Genomic DNA, 27935 nt, shown 5'->3' on the forward strand with positions numbered 1-27935 from the left:
AGTCCTCTACCTCAGAGAATTCTGTCTGTGTTGAAGAATAAGGCGGTCATATCAAATATTGACCTTCAAACTTATTATACAAAAACGCATTCGTTTTTGTATAATAAGTTTTTGTAAAACCTGATACTGTATTTCAATTTAATAAACTGCTGAACCCATTTTCAATTTGCCTGGCAACAAAAAGAAATGACACACTCCAACATCCACACACACAATACTCTGACGCAGTTCTTTTTGAATACAAGCCAAACTAAAGCAGCTCATGGTTGAACCTGAACCTTGAACTTTGACCTCAGCTGCTGTGTTTTTTCAGGAGGGGGCTCACGGATGAGGAAAGAGTCTCAACTATTTAAACAGAACAGATTACACATGAGATAAATTCTCCTTTATTAATCTCATTTAACAATGCACATAAACATTATGTATGTTATGCCAGTCATAATACAGTTATTAATCACAGAAATGTTTTATACACTTCTCAAGTCCCTACAGCTGACCATTTAGGATCTTGTAACATGTAAACATGGTCATAGGTGGCCGAATATATATAGTAAAATATGAGAGGGGGGGGGAAGAAATAATCAAAGTTAAACTAGAACAATATATAAAATATGATTAATGGCAGAACTCGACAGGATGTCTTCATAAGATAGTCAATGCTATTTGAACATTTATGGGGAAACACAATCACTCACTTTCTTAAAAGTAGCCCTGATACAATGACACCGCATCCACCCTATGGTTATAGCCAGCAGCAGGTTAGCTTTGCTTAAATTTGACATTATTACAAATCTGCAAACAAACAAAAAAAAAAACAAAAAAAAAACCCCAAACCACTAAACAAGTTTTATGCAAGGCTTTCGAACAAACAACTCTTATCTTGTGGCTCACTCTCACAGCTCACTTGCAGTCATCTCTGCTCTTACCAAGTAGCTCTTGAGCAACAACAACAAGAGATAAGCACCCATTAAAAACAGGAACAGCCGAGTGATAAGCGACAAGAGGAACAGGCTTTTTAACACACGCAGAGAACATTTAGCAGCCGGAAATTTCTCTCAGGAGTTGGTAGAGACACAACAATGATGAAGGTTGAATCCACAGTACCCTGGCTCAGCAGTTCAGGTGTTATTGCTGGACTACTGAATAACTGAAATGAGTTAAACGAGTTAGACCAAACCCACTTTTAGAAGTTGGCCTTCATTTTCAATCAAGTGTTGGGACTAAATCACAGCTGTGAAGGTAACACAATAACAAAGTGTCCACAGACAGACACACTTTGCAATAGTTTCTTCTACAGTAGGGACCACCAGAACCAGATTTAGCCTTGATGTGACGCACTGCCGTGTCAATGGACTCTGTGCTGAGCAAGAAAAGCCATCCAGCAATTACTAAAAGCTCAACAGTTAAGTAACTTTTTAGCCTATTTTCTGTCTTTGTACTGTGTCGTACCTGACTGCTAATTATTCACTTATAAGCCATTACAGTACATAAATATAATTCTGTCATTCTCGTCTGATTCAACAAGTAAAAAACTGCTGCTATCCAAAACCATTTTTTCTAAAAGAAAAACAGAAATGCTTACAGCTATTTAAAAAAAACAAATACAGACAAACAGGAAAAAAAGAAAAAAAAAAAACACCTGATAGAAATCAGCTAAAAATAAAAAAGTTGCAAAGGTTTCATCATGCAGCAAAACTGCAAACGACTGTTTTGTTTTCTCGGTTTCTTTCCAACAACCTCGGCTGAAACGTAAGAGCGTGAGGGCCGGAAGTGTTGGGTGTAAAATTCCCCTGCTCCGCGTGCAGCCTCTGGGCCCCTGCAGGTGTAGGTGTAGTGTGTCTGATTTCAGGCCTCCACTGCTGCAGGTGTAGGTGTAGTGTGTAAAATTCCACTGTGTGCTGCCACTAGGGAACACCTTTCAGCTGTGGGCAGGTCTCATGATCGCGCCTTCACTTTGACCTGAGCTGCAGCTCACTGTTGAAAGGATCCGGCAGCAAGCTGGGTTTGTTGGGAGGCGGGGGGACAAACACTGTGTTTAAAAAGAAAACGCACCCTGAAACCATGAAGTCAGGACACAGAACCGGATGAGAGAAGGAGCAGGGCCGTTTCCATGGCATCCAGTTTTGTTTTCCAAAATGGAGGCTTTAATACGAGACACTCCCTAGAGGGGAGCAGGGAGTGCTCCTACGCTGTAGGTGGGTAAACATCACTGGGATGTTTGAGGTATCCAGAGGGGGGTGCACTTGGAGTGTTTAGAAGTTGCCATCAAACAAAACCAATGGTTACCAATAATATCCCCATCCGTGTTTTCAAACAAGCTTGCATGTTTAGACAAGCCATCCAATAATAAAGAGAAGAGGTGATTTGCATGCTCTGTTGTCACACGTTCAGTGTGGAAAGAGCTCAGCTCGCAAAAAGACGCAGTGCAGGAACGGCTCAGTATTTAGAAACCGCACAGCAGTGCGTCCACACATGGCTCTGAGATGCAGTCTCCTCACCGACATTTGGGAATGTTGCAAGAAAATGTAAGTGAAGTGAATGAGCATGTGAGTTTAAAACAGACACAATAAACAAAATTGTAGTTTGGGTTGCTCAGTGGATATGGAACCAATTCACCCACATTGCACTGTTTGGTTCACTTTCTCTCACAGCCTGCAGGGAAAGCACCTATCAGCTGTTTGTGGTCAGCAGTCACTATAGTGCACGTAAGCCCAGGTGAAAGCTTGGCTGTATATGAACGAAATATCATGTAACATCCAGCTTCTTTGCAGTAGCCCTTTATCAGAAACCATATCAAACCCAGAGCAAAACAAAACCATCTCAATTACACAAAGAAAAGATCAGCATGAGAACATTTTCCAAAAAGAAAATGCTTCGTTCTAAGGTAAAAACATAATCCCCCAAAAGCCCTGAAGTCTTAGACCGAAGCTACTGGCTAGTATTCCCAAGGTGATTCACAGGCTTTCCTTGATGATCTCGTTTGAGAATCTTCTTTTTTGGGATCTCACTGAGGGCGAAAGGACGAGAGGCGCTCGAGGGACTGTCCTTACGAGACGTGATGCAGTCCTTGATGGCTTCTTTAATAACCTGCAGGGAGGGGGACAAAGTCCATATTGTAATCTCATATGGAACAAATGCTGCTACATTAAATTAAGAGCGATATTTAAAAAAAGGTTAAAAAGTTCAGATAAATATAATGTTGGATGAGTTTTGAATAACATCATGCTGGAAGGTAGATTTCCATATATTTGTATGGCTACCGTACTGTCCTGAAATCTAATACACGTTGAGTCATTCAGAAAAAAAAAAGCTGCTCTTCAACACAGCAGCACTTTGAATTAAAGGGTCATTATTTAAATGGTCGAGTAAGATCTCGTAAAACATTTAACCTCAGCTCCACACTGCAACCAAGTGACGTGGAAGGTACAACATGAAGATATGTGAGCCACATAAAAAGAATAAAACCCAAATAGCTGAGGGAGTAATGTCTGATGAGCCAGTAAGGAGTACAAAATATAGTAGAGTAAAAACAGCATGACACGGAAATACTTGAAAGATGTAAAAGTACATTAAAATTCAGCAAAGTTCAATAGCGGTGGGGGGGAATCATATTTTGGGGCTGGTGCCACCCCATGCCCACCTTCTGGATACGCCCCTGACAAGTGTATAGTTAGTATTTAACCCAATTATTTAGGAAACATCATTTAGTAATTAATTAATATTTGTCAATAATAAATTATCCAAAGTTAGTGGATTACATAGGCTTAGGTTTATTACCGATTTATGTTCACTAATCATTTCATCCCCCCCCCAACTGTGTAAACCTGTATGAGGTTCTCACTACACATCCCCAGAGCTCAGCTGGTGACACTTTAATGATGTAAAAACAAGTCCAGGAAATTTCTGTCTTGCACTTTCATATGAATCAGTGTCGGTGGGCAGATTTGTTTTATATTAACCATGAATGACAGATGTTTTATCAGTATGTTTCCAAATATTAGCACTGCTGACTGACTGGGCTCAAAATGCTGGAGCCAAGCATTGGAAAATATCTTGAGTGGCAGCATAAGTCTGTCTGCATCACCTGAACACCCAGTGAAATCAAAGAGGCTGAACCCTTGCTCAACATAGTTACTCAGAAGTTGGCAAGTGAAAGTCAGCCTGACCTCACATAAATGACACACCTTTAGAGAATTCGTTTAGGCCTGTACCATCCGGTTTTGACTACGATGAAATTTTTAATGTTGCACAATCAAAATATGAGTAGACGCAAGCCAAAATTTCCCCTCTGACAACACTAAGAATGAAAAGCTGAGGAAATGAAGGAACAGCAGTTGGCCAATAACAAACCTGTTCATGAATCACTTAATCTACCAATGCCTGTAAGCCTTCTGAAAACATCCACAGTGATAGGCTCAACAGGTAACACTGCTACACCAGTTTTGCAGCAGCGCTAAACTGACCTCCAGGTTGTTGAGAGTGTTGAACTCCATCAGGTCATGAAGCTGGATAAAAGCTTCGTTGGAGTATTGGAAGTTGAAGGTGGAGTACGGTGTCTCAGTGTCGTCAAAAATGTTCAAATCGGCCAGCTCCTTCTCCTTCTCAGTCTCCCTGGGAACGCCTGATATTTAACAACAAAAACAACAACAAGAGTTGGGGCACTTTTCAGTTCAACCATGTATGTAATGCTGTTCATTGCTGAACTGATACCGGATGTAATAGTTATGGTATACTGCGATTCTTCTCCGTTTGAGTGCAAAACCATAAACAGACTGTTTATCTGAATGGATGACCTATTTAATGTAAAGGGCGTGCAGTGGAGATGTGGTGATAGTGTTTGTTTGCATGGCTTCTGATATATGACCTGTTTATACACATGGTCCGCCTACTGAGGCGAGAGATTTCCTTCTAGTACCCGACTCCCCCAGGAACCACATTTCACTTGGGTCATAAAAAACACGGAATTTGTAGTTTACTGTAAGCACACACATACTCAAAGGGAGGATGGGAAGATGGTTTCTATTGGGGTCACTCAGAGGAGGTGCCTAACATCTGGCTGCTGACTGAATATGGTCAATTTCCCCCGGTCCAGCTTTGACGAAGAGATGCCTCAAGTGCCACAACAGTGACATTTTACCCCCACATACAGTCATACTTACCAGGCGCTTTGAATTTCCTGAAGTTGATGTTGACGAGGACGAAGTGGATGACCGTCGGGCAGTTCTTTTCACCGCTCTTTGGTTTGAAGACGTAGCATTCCTTCAGACCTTCACGGTCAAAGACTTTGGGGTCAATCTTGGGGAATGGCAGCTTGTTCATTCTAGCCCATTTCTCAGCGAGGAGAAGCTCCTGTGAGATGCAAATCCTGTTAGACTTGCTGTTTATATGAATCATTTATGACCACAAAAAGTCCCGTTTTACCTTGAACGGAGGGCTCGAGTCACTCGGTCGAGCTGAAAAGTCAAAGGAGATGATGAGGTCGACGCCGCGCTGCGAGCGCAGGATAAGGGGGTAGGGAAGGTTGTAGGTCAGGCCGCTGTCCACTACGTGGATCTTCTTGCTCTTCACATCCAGAGGCTCGTAGATTCGGTCAAACTCATCAGGATCTGAGCAATGATAAATTTTATTCTTCCTGACTCACCGAGCAAATTGTTTAGTTTGGTATTTGTCCTTTACTGGCAGTAGGACCGCATATTTGTTTTCATACATTTACAAATACATTTCATTAAATTTATTTCTATAGACAGAGATGTGATATTTTCAGCAACCAAAAATATTTGTGCAGTTTTCCAAAATAGTTTTCCAAAAGTCGTGATGGAGATTGGGTGACGTTGGTCCGATTGAGTCAGCAGAGAAAGTATACCAAGGTTATGTTTGATTACAGCCCTCACTGCATTAACATACACATTTATTAAACTGATTAATGTATTATTCTTGCCTGTGACAGCATCCACCTCCTCTTCAGGTGTCATAGCGTGTGTTTTCTCAAGTAACGGAGAGAATGGCATGTTGGTGTTCAGGTTCAGGCCCAACATGAAGTTATGCACCTGGAAAATGATGACAAGGGGGGGGATTAGGACAGCGCGCGATGCAAGCCTGTTGTAAATACTAACGCAGGAAGACTCGACTCACGCATACGTGTATGCATAATGCATTGAATATATTCGTGTACCTTTCCAGCACGGCCCTCCCTTGTGTTGAACAAAGCAGAGTCGCCCAAGACTGACGTGAACATACGCTGAACCCAGCTGGCCTGAGCGGTGCGATGAAACTCCTCCTCCGCCTCCTGGTTTTCTGTCCCACCTAAAAACCAAAGTAACCCCAGGTGGAATACGCAAAGGTGGTTAATCTAATGCATAATGTACACAAAAGTAATTAAAAACAGATACATTTCAACAAAATATATGATTTTGCATTGTTGCATAAATGTGCTAAAATTATGTTAGCATGTTGCACAAAAAGTACAAAAACTTTTTATGGGTATTGATTCATTCCAAATCTGGAATAGTTTTAAATGTTCTTGTACGCACGACATCAATTTATTGATGCAGTGCCAATCAAGGTGCTTTTCACTGTAACGTAAAGACCCTACAATTTTAGAGAGAACACCAACAATCAGCACTGTCCGCTTGGCGACAGTGGGAAGGAAGAACTCCATTTTACAGAAGCTCCTCCCTGAGCTTGGTTCTGACGTGCTCAGAGAGGGGCAGCCGTTTGTGTGAGCGGGAAAGATTTCAGACCTGTTTTTCTTTTGTATTGTTAAACCCAAGACTGACAGCATGACAAGCATTCTTTCCACCATTCAAAAGAAAAGGAAACCCAGTAGAAAGATACGTCATTAATGTGTCAGAGCGGTGAAATGCAAATATTCAATAAGCTGAAATATGTAAAGGAATATGGACACTTAAGATGCTTGTAGGCAATTAAAAAAAAAAAAAACATATTACAACATCTTTCTTATCTAGTTTTATTTCATCTTCAGTGTCACTTGAAACAAACACTGTTGTTGGTTTTGTTTGTACCCTTATAATCCACCCACCCACTCTCTCCGTCTCTTCCTTTGTCTATATATAGCCGTTTCTAAAAATTCACTCAGGGTGTAGTGCAAACACTTCAAGAAGGAAGAAAAGGCATCTACGTGAATATTTACATAAACGTTTGGCTTCAATCATCAAAGTCAGACCCTGAATAAAAACAAAATAAATAAAAACAATGCAAACTCTGGCAGTTGGATAGCGGCAGAAGTGAAAGCACGCCGATCAGCACTTTATCGCAATCTGACCTCGGCAGCTGCGAAACAGACGAAATTTGCACCATTACCACAAACTTTCACAACGTCTCAAGGGGTTCAACTTTTGCTCAAACATTTCAATGTGTCAACCAGTGTGCTGAACCTAATTTTTACTCCATCAAAAGGAACGCCGAGTTCACCTTTGCGTGGCTCATCGTCATCCAGGGCGTCTTCTCCAACGATGTGCTGTGGTTTGATCTGCTCTGTAGGACACGAGGCAACATTTGTTAATTTGAGTCACATACACGGCAAAACTGCATCTAAACTTTTGTTTAATTATGCAACTTTACAGAACTTAAGTCAAACAAAGAACGACCTGACACAAGCGAGCACCTGTTACTAATGCATTCTTTAGTAAGGTGGGGACGCTTTTGCACAACTAACACATTGTGAGAGTGCGTCTCAATGTAAAAGGTCACCCTAACATGCGCATTCAAGCAAACCGAGTCATCTCACCAGGCAAAAGAACCTGATGCCTTTCTGCTGTTGCGTTAACATAAACACTCAAAGAGTCCCACGATAAATAGTGAGAAAAAAAATGAGGTTGGGAATACTTGCCAGGTGTGAGAAAATAATTCTAAACAAAACTAATTCAAGTGTGACACATGACTGTGACAATAGGCTCTCAGACATGACTGAACGCCTGTGTCAGTGGGAGACTGCGCTGTGGAAGTTATTTCAGCAGCAGATGCTCATACCAAAACAAAGATTATCTAAAAAATGAAAACATAAACTAATGCAAAGTAGCCAGCTAACCATGGCTAAAAGCACCAAATTCAGATTACGTTCAGTAAATCTGTATAAAATAAGTCGCGTGTTTTCCACACTTTTAGGCTCACTTAAAATCCTTTAATTTTCTCAAAAATCGACAGTGCTTATAATCCGCTACGAAGCCGCACCACTTGACAGATTGTCGGAGCATCACGGCTGCCGTAGTCAGGAGCCTCAAGGTGTAATCTGGGTCCTAAACTCCATCTTCGTCAGGTCCCAAAGTCAAATGAACATTGCGGCATCACTGAGAGTTAAAAACTGTCTAAATTGTTTCATCTTTAATAAAACGATCAGCGTTGCTGCTTTACCAGGTGTAACAATTAAGTTTAACATCCAGGCATCCATGAAAACAGAATTTATTACATTTAACAGAGTTAGAAGTTAGCAGGAAGTTAGCTCGCTAGCTTCCACCTAAACATGATATAGCATGTTCTGACTGAGAGATTTCTGAAAAAATTCAAACGTACAGCTCTGCTATCACTTCCAACATAAACGAAGACAGAAAACTAAACAGCAGTGATGTTTGTAGGGTTACTGAAGTTGGGCTAGCTGTTATATAATGATGTGCTATGGGATCGCTAGCGACACAGCTATGTTAGCATAGCATTAGCACAGTGAAGCTGGAGGATGAACGCCAACTTTTTTCCACTCGATGAACGTTAACGTGAAGGTTCCTGATGGTTAGAGACAAATGCAATCACATGGCAGGATGCTGTAAACGGACCAAACTTCAGTCAGGAGAACAACTGAGATAATCCATCCACAATACGAGGTTAGTCATTAATATACTGCAACAACATGGGAACAGAGCAGCTGTGAGAGAATTCAACATTAATGAATCAATTGTACAGAAGTGGAGGAAGCAAGAAGAATGAGTTGAGTAAAGTTTGACTTATCTGACTGTTTTGTTTTGATTAATGCACCTTCTGGTCCGAAAAATACGGTACTGTCACATATACTGTGTGGACGATCTGTGTTTCATTTCTACATGGAAGCGTATGCTTTTAAAATAACATTTAGATTCTTATCGTTTCTCGAGTACTCCAATTTTTACTTCTTTTATAATACTTGATTTAAAATAATTAAATGTGCATTTAACTGAAAAAAAGTGCTTGGAATGCGCACATCTACAATTAAAATTCTGTCTGCTGACTAAAACCATTTATTTGACGCCCTCTGATCGGCAGCTGAATTTGCCTTGCGGCAAAATTATCGCGTCACTTTCTGGGTTATTTAGCACTTGTATTGTTCAGTCCAAACAAACAAAATGAAAAATATTACCTAACTCCTCCTCCATGGTGCTGCCACCAGCTGTGTCCTTGACCCCTAGCACTCTGTTGAACAGAATTGAGAAGGCACTTCCCCACACACCTAAACAAAACAAAAAAAACAAAAAAAAACATGTCAGGTTTGAATCTTGTATATATTCTATCTACTTGTATCTGTTGCTCCTGGACGCTTCAGATCAGAAAACTTGAAATGTCTGCTTTTATAGATGTGCTCACATTCGTTGACCCTTTTATTTCCTCGGGAAGCAATAAGGGAAGCTTGTAAGTCCTGTGGAAAACCTTTTTTGTATGACTGCAGATGAAAACATGTTTCTCACCCATCAGAAAATGAAGAGGGTTTTCCTCGTACTTCTTCACAACAGTTCCCATGAAGAACTTGCTTCCAAATAGGTCAGGGGTCATGAAGGTGCCATACTTTGCCATCCCAATTTCATACGGGCTAAACTCCACCCAGTCTGCAGGTTGAAATCCCAGTGTTATGGTCACAAAAAGGAACAATAGTAATACTGCATTGCATAATTACATTGTGCACTCTGACACAGGCTACATTGTTGGATAAAAATATCATGCATGGAAAGAAATCTTACATATACTTGACAATGGCAAACAATTAATACTGTCCCGGTGTCACACTGCCAACACACCCGATGGGAATTTGACAGTTTACACAATTTGCTGGCCTTTAAGAGATGGCCACCTTTGAGTCACCGCTCAGAGATAACACTTCCCAACGTCAACAGGAAAAAAAAAACATGTTTGACAATAAACAGTACTTCGCATGTCTGTACATGTCAATGTTGCACGCTCGCCCACACACCATCTCTCTCACAAAAAGACGTCGTCAAAGATTAACACACAGTTCTCATTTTGAGCTACTGGTCATCAACAGTAGGCACAACTTCCCTTTCCTGTCAAAACACTCTCAGTTTATTATATCGCTGACTTCACATTAAATTGGAACATTCCTGTCAGAATCTGGTCCATGTTGGTGAGACTGCAAGAGATGATTTCCAAGGTTTTACAGAAATGATGCCACCGTTCTCCTTTTCTACTCAAAGATGCCTGAACATGGGGACGTTCTGGCCGTAAAGCGATGTGCACGGTCTGGATGAATACTCCAAGAGTGATTCTCCGTATTACAATAATCTTTCTGAGCAACCTGTCTGGGCATTCTGCTCTGAACTTGCTCATCAACAGGATCCTTCTATCTGCATTTACTGGATGGGTGTTGTTTTCCTATTGCTTTTTGGAGCCAAAACGAAAACTAATTTTGTGCCCCGGGGCCCACAAACCCCACTTTGAAACAGACTCGGGAGAGGAGAGACTCTTCGTGGCGTGTTTATACACCAACCTGATGTAACATGTCGTTATGAAATATTGGTAACTGCTTTTACAGACACGTATTTGCCCATAAATAGCCGCTGAAGGGAACACAGACATACAAATGGACGCATACTCTCACAGTGACACTACTCAGACCTCGGAAACCTCAACAATCGCAGCTTATTTCACATCTCGCTTCAGGAATTTTCTACTGAAATTGTCATTGGAGATTTTAGACAAGCGGATAAAAGAGAAAAAACAAGTTTTATCTTACTTTCAAAGATCTGATAAACAACTGATGATGGAAAACACGTAAATCTAGACTGGCAGCAGGTTTGGCCTTGTCCTTATGCGTATCAAAGTGCCACTGAACAATATATTCATTTTTTATAAACCTGCTGTAACAAACGACTGTCTGGACCGCTGAATGTATTTATTGTTAAAATAGCTGAAAGGCAGTTTGTAATCCAAAACTCAACTGCCCACGACAATTTAGATTCGTGAACAGAAGCACAAACATTTCCTCGATAAACAGTTTGGCGGCGTGATGGAATTCGGTGAACGCGGATAGGAAGAGTTTGTTCTTGATAAGCATCAGAAAAGTCTAAACTTGAAAGCGAAACATGATCAGAATATTTATTTTCACAGATTCAGAAGAATTTCAGTGTTTCAGGAAGTTTTTCTGTAATACTAGTGGAGAGTGTATGAGTCTAAGATTGCGTGGGAGCTATATTAGAATTTAGGAAGTACTGTACAACTTAGGACTAACTAAAACTCCCACGTCACTGACCACAGGGCTTTCATTACAGCATGACAGCCAACCACATCTTGCCACATGTTCTTTATGGTAGCAGATAGGGATTATATGGAAATGTACCGCTCACTTATTTTGCATGTGGCTTCAGTCATCGTATCATGATATGCAAAATATTGTTTTGAAGGATTTAGGACACATACGACACAAAATGTAACATGTGACACCAGCAGGTGCTCTTAAAAAACACAAGAGACATATTTACCTGCAAACATGAGCTCAGAAACATCCGGTTTGACATGCAGACATGTGAAAAGAGGAAGCGGACACTGGGCTTGGTTTATTTTCTCCTGGATGTCGCTTAGCTTGATGCCCATTCTCTTGTAGGAGAGAACACTCAGTGTTAATCATCTGAACACCACGTTTTACACGTCAGTCATAAGATTCAGATTTCTATCTCAATATGACTGCACAGTTATGTGACAGTAAAGAACGATGAACTCGGATGGCACGTCAGTTCGAAGAAACGAGAAGAAGTGGCAGATGGATTTAAAGGGAAGGAACTGACTAACTTACTGGTTAAAAAAATAAATAAATCAGACGGGAATATGGAGTGTTGTCAACATTAAAACAAAGAGCACGTACGAGGTTCTTACCGAGGGTATAAGTGTCTCTCCTATGAGCATACCAAAGATATCTGCAAAAGTAACCGGCTGTCCGGAGGCCTTTTTGGTCCACAGGGCCTGGATATAGTGGGTGATGTGCTGGGGCATCAACAGCCTAAGTGGGTTACTGCTAACTCTCTTCATCAACTCACTGTTGATGTCCTTCGGGCCCTTATTTGGAAAGTCAGGGTTGGAGTAGAGAGTTGACATGTACCTGCAGGAGTAAAGAGGGAGGAAGTTAACAGATGCCATGTCAGTTAATACATGTTTTAACAATATACCCCTTTATGAGGTTTATGCAGGTACTTTACTTGTAAGGAAGTTAAATCCACTAAGTCGTGGAGACAGAAATAAGCCAGAGGTGCCTGCTTGAAGACTTCATACCAGCAGGGGAAGGGTGGAAAGTTTGCCAGAGCAGGGAGGAGCAACACCGAGGAAGAATTAGGAAATAAAACGAGAGAAACGTAGCAGTGGCAAAAAATGTAAAAATGAAAAGGTGTCTTTAGAAATAGGTCAGACAGAGGCAGGGTGCAAAGGAAACAAAGAGGAGGTGAAATAAAAACAGACCATGTGGACCCAGAGAGGCCAGCAATATATGTGGTACAGTCGAGGACCCCGGACTCAAACAGGGCCTTCATAACGCCCGAAAACCCCACCATGGCGCGGAAACCGCCTCCTGACCCGGCTATGGCTATCACTGGCACCTGTAAAATACACACACACACACACACACAGTAACAGTCATAAAAGGAAGAAGACAGGGCCATGCTTACTCACATCTTTGTTACAGAATGACAGCGGCTACGAGTCTCAACTTCATTCTTTCATCTTGAGTAATTTCCCTTTGCCGTCTCTATGGGCAGCAGCTTGCTAATTGCATCATGGCTTTGCAGCGTTTTCTGACTGGTAGATTTTCAGCTTTTTCAAAACTGCAAGTGTGCAACATTGCTTCTTTTTGCAGTCTGCATGGTCATTTCTGAATTACAAAGTCACTGTGGAGGAATTGTTGTGGCACGGTGGAAGGCATGGAACTGGATATCTCATTCCTGTGGAGCTTCCGTCACATGTTAGAAACATGAACGGACATGGCCCTAAGGCATCGAGCCAAAACCACACCACTGGGAAAGCTAGTGCAGCTCAGAATACTGGAGCTGTGTGAGGCTTGTCTTTTACTTCCTGGTGTGAGAATTGTTGAGGTGTTATTTTAAATCTGAGAATGCAGCGTGTCAAAAGCTGCACCACGATCATGAATTTAGAAAGTCAGCAGCTCTGAAAGTCAGCACCAAGCACGAATACCCTCCCTAAAGTCAGCACACTCACCACGCTTTGTGCTACGTGGGACTAATGAAACCGACCATAAGGGAGGTAACAATTGCACAATGAGTCCAGATTTCACATCCATCATTCCCATCAGCCAAAAATATACAATTGGAAATAGAATAGAATAATTCTTTAACTGTCCCACAAGGGGAAATTTGGTTGTGCCAGCAGCAAAAACACACATAAACAGAAACATATTTTTTACATATTTACATAATGGACAATAGTTACCAAAGCAGAGTACAGATAAGTGGCAAACCCAGGTTGTAGTGTGCAAACAGAGCAGGATACTAAGATGTTTAAATAGTTAAGAATATTTAGAATAATTGGAAATGTGCAGATTGTGTATTGTACCTGTGCATTAAAGTAGACATGTAACTTCCAATAAGTTAGTGTATATATGAACTGAGAAAAGTAATGTGCAAGTCATGACAGTAGAACTTGTTACAGCACTGATGTAAACATCTATGTTTGTTGGGAGCAGTTTTGATTGTACAGTCTGACGGCTGCAGGGAGGAAATGTCATCTTACAGCAGAACACTGTAGAGTAGGGCTGTGCGATATGACCAAAATCTCATATCCCGATATAAGAATTCTATCGTCCGATAACGATATAAATCACAAAAATGTAACATTTTCTGTAAAGTCTGTGAATCTCGGGCAGCTCGACTTGCATGAAGTGTTTCCAGCTGGGCGTCATGTAGCTGGAGTCGAGCGTTTTAACCGATGTATGAAACGATACATTTTTAGACATGAGTTGTAACAGCCGCCGTTTTCTTTGTGAGTATTTACACGGTGTGCTGCGGGGAAAAGCCTGTTCTAACGTTTGAGTCTAAGGTTTATTTTTTAGCAGCTGGCGGCTCTTTTTTACTTCTCATCCGTAAATAATCTGCTCTTTCACGTGATTCAGTTTATTTTGAAAAGTCTCAACAGGATCTTGAGCTTTATTGTGAAAGGTTTATGTGGAACATAAGCGGACACGAGATGCTGTTACCGTCGTTGTTGCTAACCAAAACGCATAAAAACAGGCGCTTGTTCGTCTGTAGTGTGTTTATATTAAATATGAGAAAGAGAGAACTTTAAGAAATGAATATAGCCACTACAGTGACCATCAAAACGATGAAAAAATATTGCCATAAACAGTTTATTTTGCGACACCACGAAACAAACGATAGCGTAAAATGAAACTATAGATGTTTTTATATCGTCATCCGATATATACGTTATATCGAACAGCCCTACTGTAGAGATCCCTTGAACGGCAGTTCTGAGCCAAAATGACTGGTCGGATTGCTTTGAGTTGATGGGAAGCCAACAGTAACTCAATAACCAGTCGTTACAACCAGTATGTGCAGAAGAGCATCTGCGTATAGACAACACGTGAAATCTTGAAGCAGATGGGGTACAACAGCAGAAGACCACACTGAGTGCCACTTCTGTCAGATAAGAACCGAAAACTGAAGCTACAATTCAAATGGGGTTATCACAATTGGCCAATAGCAGATGGAAAAATGTTGTCTGGTCTGATGAGTCCAGATTTCTACTCTGTTAGTTGGATGGTAGGGTTTTAATTTGACATAAACAAAATGAAAAACTGATCCATCCTGCCATGTATCAGTGATTCAGGTTGGAATGACCTGCACCTTTGATGCCAACACCTGGTTGGCATCAAAGGCGCAGCACTGGATTGGCTTCGCTCATATTTGAGTGGCAGAACATTTAGTGTTAAAGTTGAAAATTTTGAGTCCACCTCAGCCCCCCTTCCCTTTGTGGGGTGCCACAGGGCTCAATCCTTGGTCCTCTTCTTTCTCCGTTATACCTGCTCCCTTTGGGGTCTATTTTTAGAAAACAAAATATCCTTTCACTGCTACGCAGACGACTGCCAAATTTATTTGCCTTTAGCACCAAATGGCCCAGGCTCCATCCAAATCCTTTTGAACTGCCTTGAAGATGTCAAAGCTTGGATGGCTCCGAACTTTTTGAGTTTCGATGAGTGTAAAACGAAGGTGATTGTATTTAGACCTAATAATATTTCATGCAACCCGCTCGTAAATTGTGGTTGGCTAGGGTCTTATATCAAGCAGCATGTGACAAACTTGGGAGTCATTATGGATTTTAAATTGAACAAACATCAGTTCGGTGTTGCAAAAAAGCTTTTTCCAGCTGAGGCAAATAGCAAAGCTGAAGCCAGTTTTGTCAAGACGTGACATGGAGAAGGTAATCATGCCTGTATTTCAACTTGGCTTGACTACTGTGATGCACTTTATGTTGGAGTCAGCCAAAGGTCTCTTGCTCGCCTTCAGCTCGTTCAAAATGCTGCTGCCCGCCTCTTAACTGGTACCCACAGGCATGAACATGTAACACCTATGATGTTTTCTCTTTATTGGCTTCCTGTTCATGACAGAATCACAAAGTCCTAACACTGGTTTATAAATGCCTTAATGGTCTTGCTCCCCCATATCTTTCTGAGTTACTTCAGCCTTCTATTCCTTCACGGACCCTCAGATCAGCTGACCAGCTGCTGTTGGTTGTCCCAAAATCAAGGCTCAAATGTAGAGGAGAACGAGCATTTTCAATTAAACAAAACCTTGTGTTTTTAAATGTGCTATATAAAATAATTAGATTTGGATTTGGTGGTGTCAGGATGTGGGGGCTATTTTCTTGGCACACCAGAGCGTACCACAGTATTGACTCTGACCACATCCGCCCCTTTATGACTACATTGTATCCATCTTCGGATGGCTGCTTCTAGCAAGATAACACTCCCACATTTGAAACTGGTTTCTTGAACATAACAGGAAGTTCACTGCACCCAATGGCCTCCAAAGTCACCAGATGTCAGTCCAGTAGATCACCAACCAGTTCAGGTTGCTGGTGGTGGTGGTGGTATGATGTGGGTAGAATTTTCATGACACACTTTGGCCCCTTAACACCAAGAGGGCATCATTTAAATGCCACAGTCTGAGCATTGTAACCAACCATGTCCCCCCTTTATTAGCACAGTGCAGCAAAGGGGTGTTCACTACACCCAAATAGCTTCCACAGTCAACAGGTGTCAATCCAATAGAGCATGTTTGATGCTGGTGGTGTGGAAGACGCGCAGCCAACAGCAGCAACTGTGTTACTCTGTCATGTCCATATGGACCAAAATCACTAAATTATGTTTCCAGCACGTTGTTGAACCTCTGAGAGCAAACGGGTGTCGAACCCAGAGTATAATGTTAATAATTTCCATTTATGTTTTGAGCTTGCCCCTCCCCATAAGACACTCAGTATAGCAATGTCTTTACGCAGCTCGATCATCCAGGTGAGTAAATCCCAAAAGGTTAATTCTGTTCATCTGGACGTAGCATTTTCAATGGGAGAAACGTTTTGTCATCCAAGTGTCTCAGAAGCGAAAACGCTTGTGATCCTGTATGTGACAGGAGTATCGAAACAGTTGAGACACATTTCTAAACACTGTCTCTGTGGCTTTTAAACCACAAAACACTGCACCAAAAATTGGTCCACCCCAAGCATTGGTTTCCCTGACACAAACAGTAATGCAGTGTACGCTGTTAAGTACCAGGCATGATTTATACGTCGAGGAAACCAAGGAGGCCATTTGAGGAAAAGGGAAAGACCATCTCTGAATCGAGGAGGGGGCCTAAGGGTACATTTCACCATTGTACAGTGCTGTGATTGCAGCCATTTCTCAACTCTCTGTGAATGGTACTCAAGGCCATTGATCAGTGGTTGTTGATCAATGGTGATGACAATTTGCATATTAATGATCAAGAAATTGACCTCCCAGCCCATTCAGTGGGTGGTTTCAGTCATTATGCAAATGTACTGTTTATAAGATTGAGGAAACTGAAGAAGTCACTTGCAGTGTTGGTCAAGTTACTTGAAGTAATCAGTAACTAATTACTTCCCCAAAAAAGTAATCCCGTTACTTTACTTATTACTTATTTTCAAAAGTAATTAATTACCTAGTTACTTTTTAAAAACACTTTACAACCTGAATAGGTGATAAAGTGATAGATCTTTCAGCCCAATTCTACTTTTTCTACATAATCATCATACAAAATGTAATCAAATGGAAAAGTCTCTTTTTAAAACTTGTTTTATTAGTTTTAATCTTTTAACTTTATGCATCAAGCAAAAAATTTAATTATATGCAACATTCTCTGACTGGAAGAAATTAGTTTAACATTTAAACCTCTTTTCTGCACATTCCAGCACATAAAATAAAATATTTTTTGTGTTTACACTCAGTCTTTCAAATAGATGCAAGTAAAACACAGCAGAAAATAAATAAAGTCAAAGACTAGCGGTCCTGTTGCTCTATTTTCACCTGTAAAGCAGGAGTGGGGTAGGCGGAGGTTTACCCTGGTGCAGGTGTGCCGCAGCGGTCAGTGGAAGAATCCGCGAGTTTCTTTGAGTTTCCCATTACGTCGTAGCTACTCGGTGCTTGTTTAGGGTTTTTTTTTTGCGCTGTAAAAAGAAGTTTTCTTCCCACGCACAACGGACACTAATGTTTTTGTCACTTTTTATGGAATCAAACTCAAAGTAAGGTCAGTACTTCCACGCTTTAAACGCTGCACGCTCATACTCTCTCTGCACTCGACATATGATCCATTGTTGATCTGCACACAGCTGTTGTCACGAACGTCGCACTCGCTTACGTCACTGTCATGAGACATTCTCGCAAAAAATAAAAAAAATAAAAAAATAAAAAAATAAAAAAAAATCACCGTTTTAGTAACGCAGTAACGCAGTGTTCCTATGGGAAAGTAAAGGTAATCTACTGTTTTTGCGATAGTAATCCCTTACTTTACTCGTTACTTGAAAAAGTAATCTGATTACAGTAACGCGTTACTGCCCATCTCTGGTCACTTGGATGAGTGACGAAACATTTCTCCCACTGAAAACGTCCAGATGAACAGAATCACCTTTTGGGACTCAGTATAGCATTTACACAGTGCTGAAAGTAAACCAGAGCATTCAGACTGACACTGACTGTGGTGGGTGCAGATTTTGAAGCATCATTAAGCTCCAAACAATTCGCTGCCATAATGAAAAATATGATCAAACTAACTATATAACAGCTTCACTTCCTTCCAAAAGGCTTTTTTGCACACAAATGATCAAGACTAAACATCAGGTTATTCCACAGTTCAGCACCGACACGGTTTTACTTTCAGCAAAAGTTTGGATGTAAAATGTGTGTTAAAAGGACTTTGATCCACACCTCTTCTGGGTGACAAGGATCCTCAGTGCGTAGCAGCTTCTTGATGCCGAGCATCACCTTTTCTCGACGGGCTTCTCTAAATTGCTTCTCCTTGTCACAAAGGGTGTGGCTGAACCGCAGGTCCAGGTTTGTACTGCAGATAAAAGCAACAAGAGGGAAGATTACCAAAGCAGTACCAGTCCCAGGGAAGCAGCACCGGAAACACGTGTTTCAGTTTGTATTTAGAGGCTGATATAGGCTGTGATCTCTTAACACTACTGATAATGCTGAAACTGATGGTGATGTGATTTGGGGGATATCTGATGGAGAACAACCGCAAATAGTCACGGCCTCAAGGAATTCATTACACACCCTTTTTTCACTAATTACCTCTCATTCATTTTTTTTGAAATCCTCCCACAATTGTGCGATCAAAATTCTCATTAATCTTATTGTTAGAATGACTCATCTCACATTTGCTGAATCGTGCTGCACCTACTTTCTAGTTTTAAGCTATGGTAGGCTTCAGGGGAGTTTCTGCAGTTTCAAACCTGCAATAATTCTGAAGAGCTTAGTTTGATTTTAGGTTAAACAGTAAATGTTGCTGTGAAACAAAATAAAATCATTTGATTTTGAAGGTGTTACATACCAGATCTCCAGTGACATCTCTAAGTGCACTTTGGTTGCCTGTCAAAATAATTAAATATGTGGTTATTATACATTATTTAATTGTGGTTGAGGGCAAGAAATAAACACAGAAACACAACTGATCCCTTTAAAGTCTCTTGGAAATACATATTGTATCTATTGTGATACAATATGTGATTTGTAACAAAAAACCTTACAAGGTTACTTTGCTGATACTTTGTAGCCTCCATACTCATTTAATGCGAAATCTGCCTCTGTGGCCATACACTGACACTTCTTTTAGGACATCAACAAAATATCAAATTAAAATATTAGGTCCTTATGTTCTTTCAGCAGCTTTTTTCAGTTAAAGGGCTGATATGCTCTTCAAGGCAGTCTTTCTGTGGATCTCTGGACCACTTCCAGCACTCACGCTGCTTTTAAATTACTCTATGGAAATTTAGCTATGTCTATATTCATGTGAAGAACTGCAAATCCAGCATAGAGTTCAAAGTTGGCCAGTAAGCGAACGTGAAGTGCATCAAACTTTGTTTTCAAGCAGTTTAAGCTCAAAGAATCCAACTTTTTCGAGGTGCACAGAAGACACTTGTCTTTAGCTGTGCGCACAATTAAATTAGATTTGTGTAACAATGAAAGCTTTTAGTGCAAACTTCTGAGGCATGAGGAGAAAATTGAGCCGAACTATGTTTTTTGCTCTACTTTCCACTTCATCCACTTCCATGTGGTCAGAACAAGACTTCCATAAAGTAATCTAGACATAGCAGCCGTGCTGAAGAAGATCTAGAGGTGCACAAGAAGATGCCCCTAATTCAGATTGGGTTTTTTATTTTTTATTTTTAGACGAACCTCTTCCATGATTGCTTATAACATAATGACGAAAAATAATGAAAGTCGGACAAATTAACTTTCTTACTTTGCCAATGAGGAACGCCTCCATCTTTGTCTGGCCCACGTTGAGTTTGGAGATTTCAAAGGATGCTGTCCCAAGCGTCTCATCCATCACGTAGTTGGCATCCATTAATGTTAACTGTTGGGCATAAACAACAGCAGCTTATACTCAAATAGAAGTTGTAGCTGGTGTTCACGTCTTCCGACTGGCTAGTTTTGTCGATTAGTTAAACTGATTATGACTTAGACGTTATAAGCCGATTGCCTTCACAAACATGGAAGGACCTCACCGAATTCGAGCGTAGCGCTGTAACAGCGTCGGACCAAATTGTGTCAACTTTAAACGGTGTTATTAGAAAGCAGAAACATTTAGAAACCATGGAAACTCAGCCTTGATGTGGCAGACCGCATAAAGTCACCGACCTTAGCAGTCGACTTTAAAAGTCACCTCATGACATGATTTTCCATTAGTCATGGATGTAAATATGTAGGCAGCTTGAGTAGCCAACCCCAAACTAACACTTGAGTCATCCTAAAATCTAGCCTTTGACTAACATTAACATATCACCTCATGGCGAGCTACAAGTGTTAGGCTGTGTTTATGTGGGATTGCGCTCCATGACATCGCTTCTTGTCATCCTGTGCTGCGCTCTGTTACAGTAAATGCAGGTCTAACCTCCAGGACGTTGTGCTGGTTGGGGTCTAATATGAAATGAAAGGTCTCGTTCCATTTTGGATTGATGTCGTTGTCTATGTGCTTGGTCCTCCTTCTGCTTTCAGGAGCCGTCGGGATGAAAATCTCCACATACGGGTCTGGAGTGTCCACTGGGCGCACAAACAAGTTCAACAGGGTTACTACACAGCCGAAAAACCTCAAAATAACCATCATCAAGTGCTTTTGTATTTCTTTTGCTGTAAATGTCCATGGATTAGATCCCAACAATATGAAGGAAAGCATGGTAATATGTTACTGGAAGGCAAAAATTATTTTAGCACTTACGCAGGTCGCCCAGCGCTCCCTTGGTGACGTTCTGAGCTCGAACTACAGTCACTGTGAATTTGTGAGAAAACTGCTGCTCCACCTGCAATTTGGACATTGAGAGTTCAGTCTCACTTCATTGCTTCATGAGAAAAAAAATAATAATCACATCAGCCATGCTGAGAATGAAACATGAACACATCCAGATGACACAGCCAATGATTGCAGCATGACGTGCACTGGTTCAGTAAGTCTGGCGTGCCCCAAGTGAGAGCATCATTGAGAACATCTGGATTTTTTGGAACTCTCCAGTTAAGGATGCACTTCCCAGCTGTGTTCACACTGTGCTACGGCAGCTTTCTCCTTATATTTTGACAGTACTGCTAAATTTGTAGCCCTTTCCCAAATACTGCGACTCTAATAAATACTGATGAGCATTTAATGGGACCGCACTGTAAACCCTTTATTTTACAGCAACCCTTTCACCTCAGTTCCCCTTTTGCAACATTGTCGTATCCCTGAAAGTTTGGTCGCACACTGTTAAAGAAAGTTAAAGTATTGGATTCTGTTCAATACGACTACTTGAAGGTCCCGACAGTGTTCCCTTTGTCACTTCTAGATATCAGATATCTCCAATCTCACAGAATAGATTTTGTTTGAATTTCTGTGTGTTGCAGTGCAGTTTGATATTGTGACTATTTAAGATTTCCTGTTTCTGGCAGCCTTTTACACACTTTAAAATTATTTTTAAAAACCCAAAAGACGAATCGTTTTCAACGACATTTGCAAATCTCTAAAACAGGAAGTGCTGTGAGACTTTTTTGCGCTTTTAAAATAGCTCCCCTCTCACCCCTTCTTGTTAAAAGGGCTGCTTGTTCAGTTTTTCCTCTACGACACTGTGAGCTTTATTATTTTATGATTATGGTGCTATGAAATTTAACTGGAATTACGTGATAAAAACTCAGACGTCACACTGATCAAATATTATGCATATTTTCCTTTAAACCAACCCGTTCAAACTTGTCTTCCACCAAAATGGAAATGGCCTTGACGCTGACACGCTCATTGTTATACTTACACCGAAGGCTGTGGTTTGCGATAAGAGGGGATTTTTTTAATACCAGTGAACTAAGAACTTCCACAGAATTATTTGTGTCAGTTGATGCCAAAGGAATCTGTTCACTTTTGTTTTGGCCTCACTCTTATTTACAGTTATGTAAACACGCACTGTGTCGACACTCACAATTATATTGGAAGCCATTGTCATGTGAGATGAGCAACTTGCAGGAAAGCCTTCGTCAAGATGTGAACTTTAGGTCAAGAGAACATATCTGTCACAAACTGCAGCACAGAGAGCCTGAAATATGAAACAAAGAAGTGCAAACAGGGTTAGAGCATGAACAGGCTGAAAAAAAAACATATTTAAACTGTGATGCAAACAACAAAATACTGGCATAATTACAGCTTTACTTTTAGCCAGAGATGCAGCAAATGGACATATTATATGGCGTTATTTTTGTGCCACTATACTGAGCGCACGTAAAAAACATTTGCAGGTGTAAGAGTTGCATTTTGAGGAGAAATTTATTTTGAGCGAAGAAAAGCTGAATTTGAGTGAACAAAATTCATTGCTGCGTGCAAAAAATGTATTTCCCTGTTTGCTATTATACACACACACACACACACACACAAACAGCAGCCCCTCTCACTCAGTTTTTGCATGTGTTGCTCGTGCTCTCAACATTTCTGCCCGTGCGCGCTCAACTCTTTCTGTACACCATTATATTTGTGCCACAAAACCAGCCAATCACAGACTTGGATGCAAAAATATCTGATTGGCTGTTTTGGTCTCCAATCAGCTGGAAATGAGGAAATGCAATATGTCCAAAAACTCAAACGAGGCAGTGGCGGAGGAACACAGAGTGGCGGAGTTTGAAATATTACTCTTTCTGGGTCACAAAATAAACTTTTAAGATATTTTCATGCAAGAATGGTGCTGTGTAAACTTCAAATATCTGCTCGATTTATCAAGACATCACATATTTGTATAAGTGCTCTAACGTTTTCGGAGATGCCTGTTACCCACCAGCTGACCGCATAGCTGGACTGGCCATTGGGCATACCGGACATTTGCCCGGTGGGCCAATGATGATTTCTCATTTTTATGTTTGTTTGTTTTTGTAACGTATAAACAATGAAAGGTGGTGGATTAGCCAATTGGTCATGATCAACTCTGGGCTGGACCAATTACAACACATCCGTATTGAGAGGAAAAGGAACACGATTAGTCCCGGACTTCAGCTAGAATGAAAAAAACCCCCCCCCACAAAGCTGGAGTTATTCTGTCTTTGCTGCACAGCTGCCTCTTCTCCCCTCATTCTCTCCCCCTCCCTCTCCTGTTGCTACTTCAATCATGAAACTGATCAATGATCAGCTGATCATCTCTCTGGTTTGTTTATCTCCCATTTTGCGCCAGAAACAGGAAACCAGCAGATGCTGCGCTAAACAACAGCAGCACGTTTAAGCTTGATCAGCTGTTGTTAGAATTTATTTAAAATTAATTTCTAGTATCAGCTGATGTTTGCTGGAGCCACAGCTGTAAAAGCTGCTGCTCATGATATCGGTTTGGAAACATGAAGGCGATACAAATCACTGTCACAACCGTGTTTGTTTTAGTTCAAAGGCTTTATGGTTTTTCCTGTAATACCTGGTGGTGCAGTCGTGATTTTTGTCAGTTCAGCTTTATATATTATGTTTAACCCGAGTGACCGCCAATAGTGGTGTGCAGATCATCCTGAAATATCAATTCCTCCGATACCAATCATTTATGCTCTAGAATCGATTCTCACATTAAAATATCAATATTTTAGTAATTTAGAGTAAATTTGTAGTTTAACATTAACAGGAACACAGTGGAAAGAAACTATAACATTCGGATTGTCTACATTCAGAGGATCTACTTCCTCTTCCGCCTTTCATAGTCATGTGCGAAATACGGCTGTATAAATGTCTCGCAGCGCCTTGGCGCGCACTCACAACAATGGCTGAGCATAATTGTGCGGACGTATTTTACCTCCACAAACAGCTGAGACGTGGTTTGCGATACATGTGGCAAAAAAAGTGCTCGAAGAGTGAGGTGTTGTGGCCATACTAGGGAGACATTCAAAGGACTGCTGGGGGGATAAATACATTTTACAGGGTTTATTTATCGGATAAAATACGTTAAATGTCACCGTTCTTATTGGCCGGCCCGGAAACAGCGGGGGTGTCTGTTTTGGAGGAAGGAAGTTTCAGGGTTTAAGTAGTCATCATCATGGGCTCATCCGATTAGAATGAGAATAAGCAGTCATCAATCATTTGCAGGTTTTGCCTTTTTATTGGATAACGGGTAAAGGAAAGACACACATGGACTGCTATCTCTAAAAAGGACAAAGTATGATTTAAGTAGCTCAAAATGATACATGAACTCAGGAGCCTCAAAGAGAAACTCACCTCGGCTGCCGCCCGAGTGGGAGTGAAGAAAGAGTGAGGGGTAGGTGAGTGCAGTCCTTATATAACGAGTGTCAGGTGAGCGCAAATAAGGCCAAGCACCACCCCCAAATCAAAGGTGAGGACAAGAAACAAGGTGCATCGTGAATGTGCTGAAAGGTGAGTCTTTACAACAGTGTCCAAATTCAGAGGCTGCTTCCACCTGAGGACCCGGTCTAAAGAAAGCCGGGTAGTACGTCACGAGCCCCCTCGGTGGAGTGAAACTGCCGTCTGCTCCTCGCTATCTAATATATAACCGGGCCTGACATAAACTCTTCTGTTTAATTATTTTCTGTTTGACGTTTATTCAACTTTATTAAATTCAAATTTAATAAAGTTAAATTTAATTAGATCTAATCTAATAACTTTAATCTCAGCCAAACCGATTTAGTCACGAACAAATAAAACTCTGAAAAAGCCCAACAATAACATTTTTAAGTTATCAAAGTCACTTATATATCATGTTAAACCCCAGTAGTGAGGGACCGCGGGGGTTTGAAGACTATGTTTGGATCGGCTCAGATATTTGAAGTTTACACAGCTACATTCTCACCTGAAAATATGTTAAAAAATTTTTTGCGACCCAGAAAGAGAAATAAGAGTAATATTAAAACTAAGCAGCTGCCGCCATTGTTGAAAACTGGAATTGGCTGCCCTATGAATTCTGCGATATGGTTATTCAATTTTGTTGTCCGGGTGGAAAAGCGGGAAAAATTCGGGAGAAAGTTGGCTCCGGGAAATTTTTTTATTTCTATATGATGAACTCTGCATTATTAAGTGATAAGAACAAGTAATCTGATGTCCTGTAATCATTATAACACTATAATTTGAGATACAATAAATAAAATAAGTTTTTGTACAAAGTATCGGTATCGGATCAGTATCATCGATACCACCCTGAATATTACTTGGTATCGGTTCGGAAAGAAAAGCAGTGGTATCGCACATCGCTAGATTCTAGGATATTGCATTTCGTCATTTCGAGCTGATTGGAGACCAAAACAGCCAATCAGATTTTTTTGCACCCAAGTCTGTGATTGGCTGGTTTTGTGGCACAAATATGACGGTGTAGAGAAAGAGTTGAGCGTGCACGGGCAGGAATGTTGAGAGCGCGAGCAACACATTGCGAGCGAGCGCAAATGCAAAAACTGAGCGAGAGGGGCTGCTAGTGTGTGTGTATGATAGCAAACACTGAAATACATTTTTTGCATGCAGCAATGAATTTTGTTCACTCAAATTCAGCTTTTCTTCGCTCAAAATAAATTTCTCCTCAAAATGCAACACTTGCACCTGCAAATGTTTTTTATGTTCGCTCAGAATAGTGGCACAAAATAACGCCATAATATTACAGTATCTCTTAAAAGGGTGCCTTTCCTAAACAAAACACTTTTTTTTATAGTGCACTGGAATTTTTAAAAACAAGTAGCTTCGCAAATACCAGTGAAGTCTTTTACATCTTGGCAGGGGTAAAGGGAAGTGTGCTGAGCCACAAAACCCCGATAAGAGGACTGACTGGGCCAATAGAAATGGTGTGTGTGTGTGTGTGTGTGTGTGTGTGTGTGTGTGTGTGTGTGTGTGTTCACCACAAGTGTATGTTAAGAGTGCGAGAAAATATGACGGTAAAGGGAGGAGGGTCTTCCCTGAATAAATGCGGTTCGTTCAACATGCTGGAGGACAAAATGTAACTTAGTGCGCATTTGCAGAATAGGTGTCTATTTTTAGCAACCCGAACGCTTTCTCTTTGTGATGTCTGAAAACCATATCTTGATAAGAAATTTGCATAGATATGCGCATGTCTATGTGTGTGAGTGCGAGTGATAGCATATGAAGGTCACCAGTCTTTTCTCTGCTGCTCACCAAAGTGTGTAATTACTGAGAGGACTGAGAGCACGTAGAGCGTCTGTGTGTTCACAGAAGCGGTCACGTACTTTGCATCAGTGGTCCAACTTCTGACGGTGCCAGTTCACTCTGCCCTTGTTCCGCTGCTGCATACAATAGGCGCATGCAGGCTACATACTGAGCCCTGCAAGTGTGCCAGCTTCAGCAAAGCGCCGCGTGGCTGCAAATTTTCATATGAGGATGCAGAACGTAAGAGAGACTTGCAGCAACGGACTATAATGCAAAGCAGCTGCCGCAACTGTGGCTTTCAGCGGAGCACAGTCAGGATCCTCCTGAGGGAGTGTGCTCCCACCTGAGCCACACAAGGAGCAGGTCGGAAGACTCACTTCTGTGAATCACTGTGCGTGTCTCCAGAGAAAGATTACGTCGAGGAGTCACTGCAATTGAATTCTTATACGGCTTAGAGGCTTCACGCAAAACTTATCATTAGGCACTGCTAAGAGGCTTTACATTATTCTTATTAGCCCGGCAGATTAAGGGCAGATCAAACAAGGATTGATGATGTTATGAGTGCGCTTCATGCGATGCTGAGTAATGTTAGTCCTACTAAGATGTGGTGGATACTATGAATTAGCACTTATATAAACATGACACATGATATAAAATATCTATGAAGGTAGTTCATAATAATTAAGTTCAGTTTTATTCAGTTTTACTTGTGTATCCCTGCAGTGATCGGTCCTATTTAAACTGGCCTGTGAGTTTCCTCGTCTTCGGCGTTGCGTAAAATGTAAGCTTTTGCTGTTTAACCCATTCGGAGCAAAGGCTCAGACCTCCTCCTTTAAACTGCGCTCAAACCCGTTTGTTAAAACACAACAATGTGTCTAAAAAGGAAAGGAAATATCCACGTACCTTAGCAGGCGCATGCTATCAGCTCACAGTAAATGTCTCATACTGTAACGCCAAAAGCTCAGGAGGTGGAGAGGAGGTGCTACGGTACCCGGCAGTGAGCGCTGTCGTAGCTTATTACGTTCGGATCGAGAGAGAGAAAAAACTACCGGAAGACCTTGAGGCGACATTTGTTGTGATTTGGCGCTATATAAATAAAATTGAATTGAATTGAATTGAAGACAATAAAAATACTGCGGGGTTCAAATGACCGCTGGTTTTAAAGAGTGATGGTCAGGATTCTTTTAATAGGAAATTTCCGAGCAGCAGTCAGACTGTGACTCAGATTTTGAGACTTGATCTAGAGCTCTCCAAGTGTGCACGATGAGCAACCGCAAGGTGGCATCTGTGGTTGAAGCTCAAGAAAGTTTCTGAAAGAGACCAACTTTAATTTTTCTGTCTTTTACATTTATCCGAAGATGTGCTTTGAGCCACGTGACTATTTACTGATTCAAGAGATGATTCATTTAATTCAGTGAA

At 41.0% G+C, this 27935-nt stretch overlaps 1 protein-coding gene across 1 annotated transcript; it reads right to left on the minus strand.

Annotated features, from left to right (window-relative positions):
• Positions 1-936: 936 nt before the first annotated feature.
• pla2g4ab (phospholipase A2, group IVAb (cytosolic, calcium-dependent)) lies at positions 937-27766 on the minus strand. Its single transcript, XM_085138563.1, has 20 exons — positions 27640-27766; positions 27420-27573; positions 22384-22497; positions 21162-21243; positions 20838-20986; positions 20187-20300; positions 19275-19312; positions 18647-18779; positions 12661-12797; positions 12085-12307; positions 11694-11808; positions 9669-9806; positions 9344-9433; positions 7432-7494; positions 6173-6303; positions 5939-6047; positions 5422-5606; positions 5160-5349; positions 4464-4621; positions 937-3087 (listed from the first exon to the last, which is right to left on the minus strand). The coding sequence occupies exons 3-20, from the start codon at positions 22405-22407 to the stop codon at positions 2929-2931; spliced, it is 2238 nt and encodes a 745-aa protein (XP_084994689.1). The 5' UTR covers positions 22408-22497; positions 27420-27573; positions 27640-27766; the 3' UTR covers positions 937-2928.
• Between the last annotated feature and the right edge of the window lie 169 nt (positions 27767-27935).

This window comes from Neolamprologus multifasciatus, chromosome 17 (genome assembly GCF_963576455.1).
Source record: "Neolamprologus multifasciatus chromosome 17, fNeoMul1.2, whole genome shotgun sequence".
Classification (NCBI taxonomy): domain Eukaryota; kingdom Metazoa; phylum Chordata; class Actinopteri; order Cichliformes; family Cichlidae; genus Neolamprologus; species Neolamprologus multifasciatus.

Excerpts from the sequence above, each read along its gene's own strand:
- pla2g4ab (XM_085138563.1), bottom strand. The coding sequence starts at position 22,407 with ATGACAATGGCTTCCAATATAATT. Across the intron at positions 18,780-19,274 it reads GAGATGTCACTGGAGATCTG|TACAAACCTGGACCTGCGGT; the intron begins GTATGTAACACC and ends TTTTATCTGCAG. Across the intron at positions 9,807-11,693 it reads TTCTGAGCTCATGTTTGCAG|ACTGGGTGGAGTTTAGCCCG; the intron begins GTAAATATGTCT and ends TTCAACCTGCAG.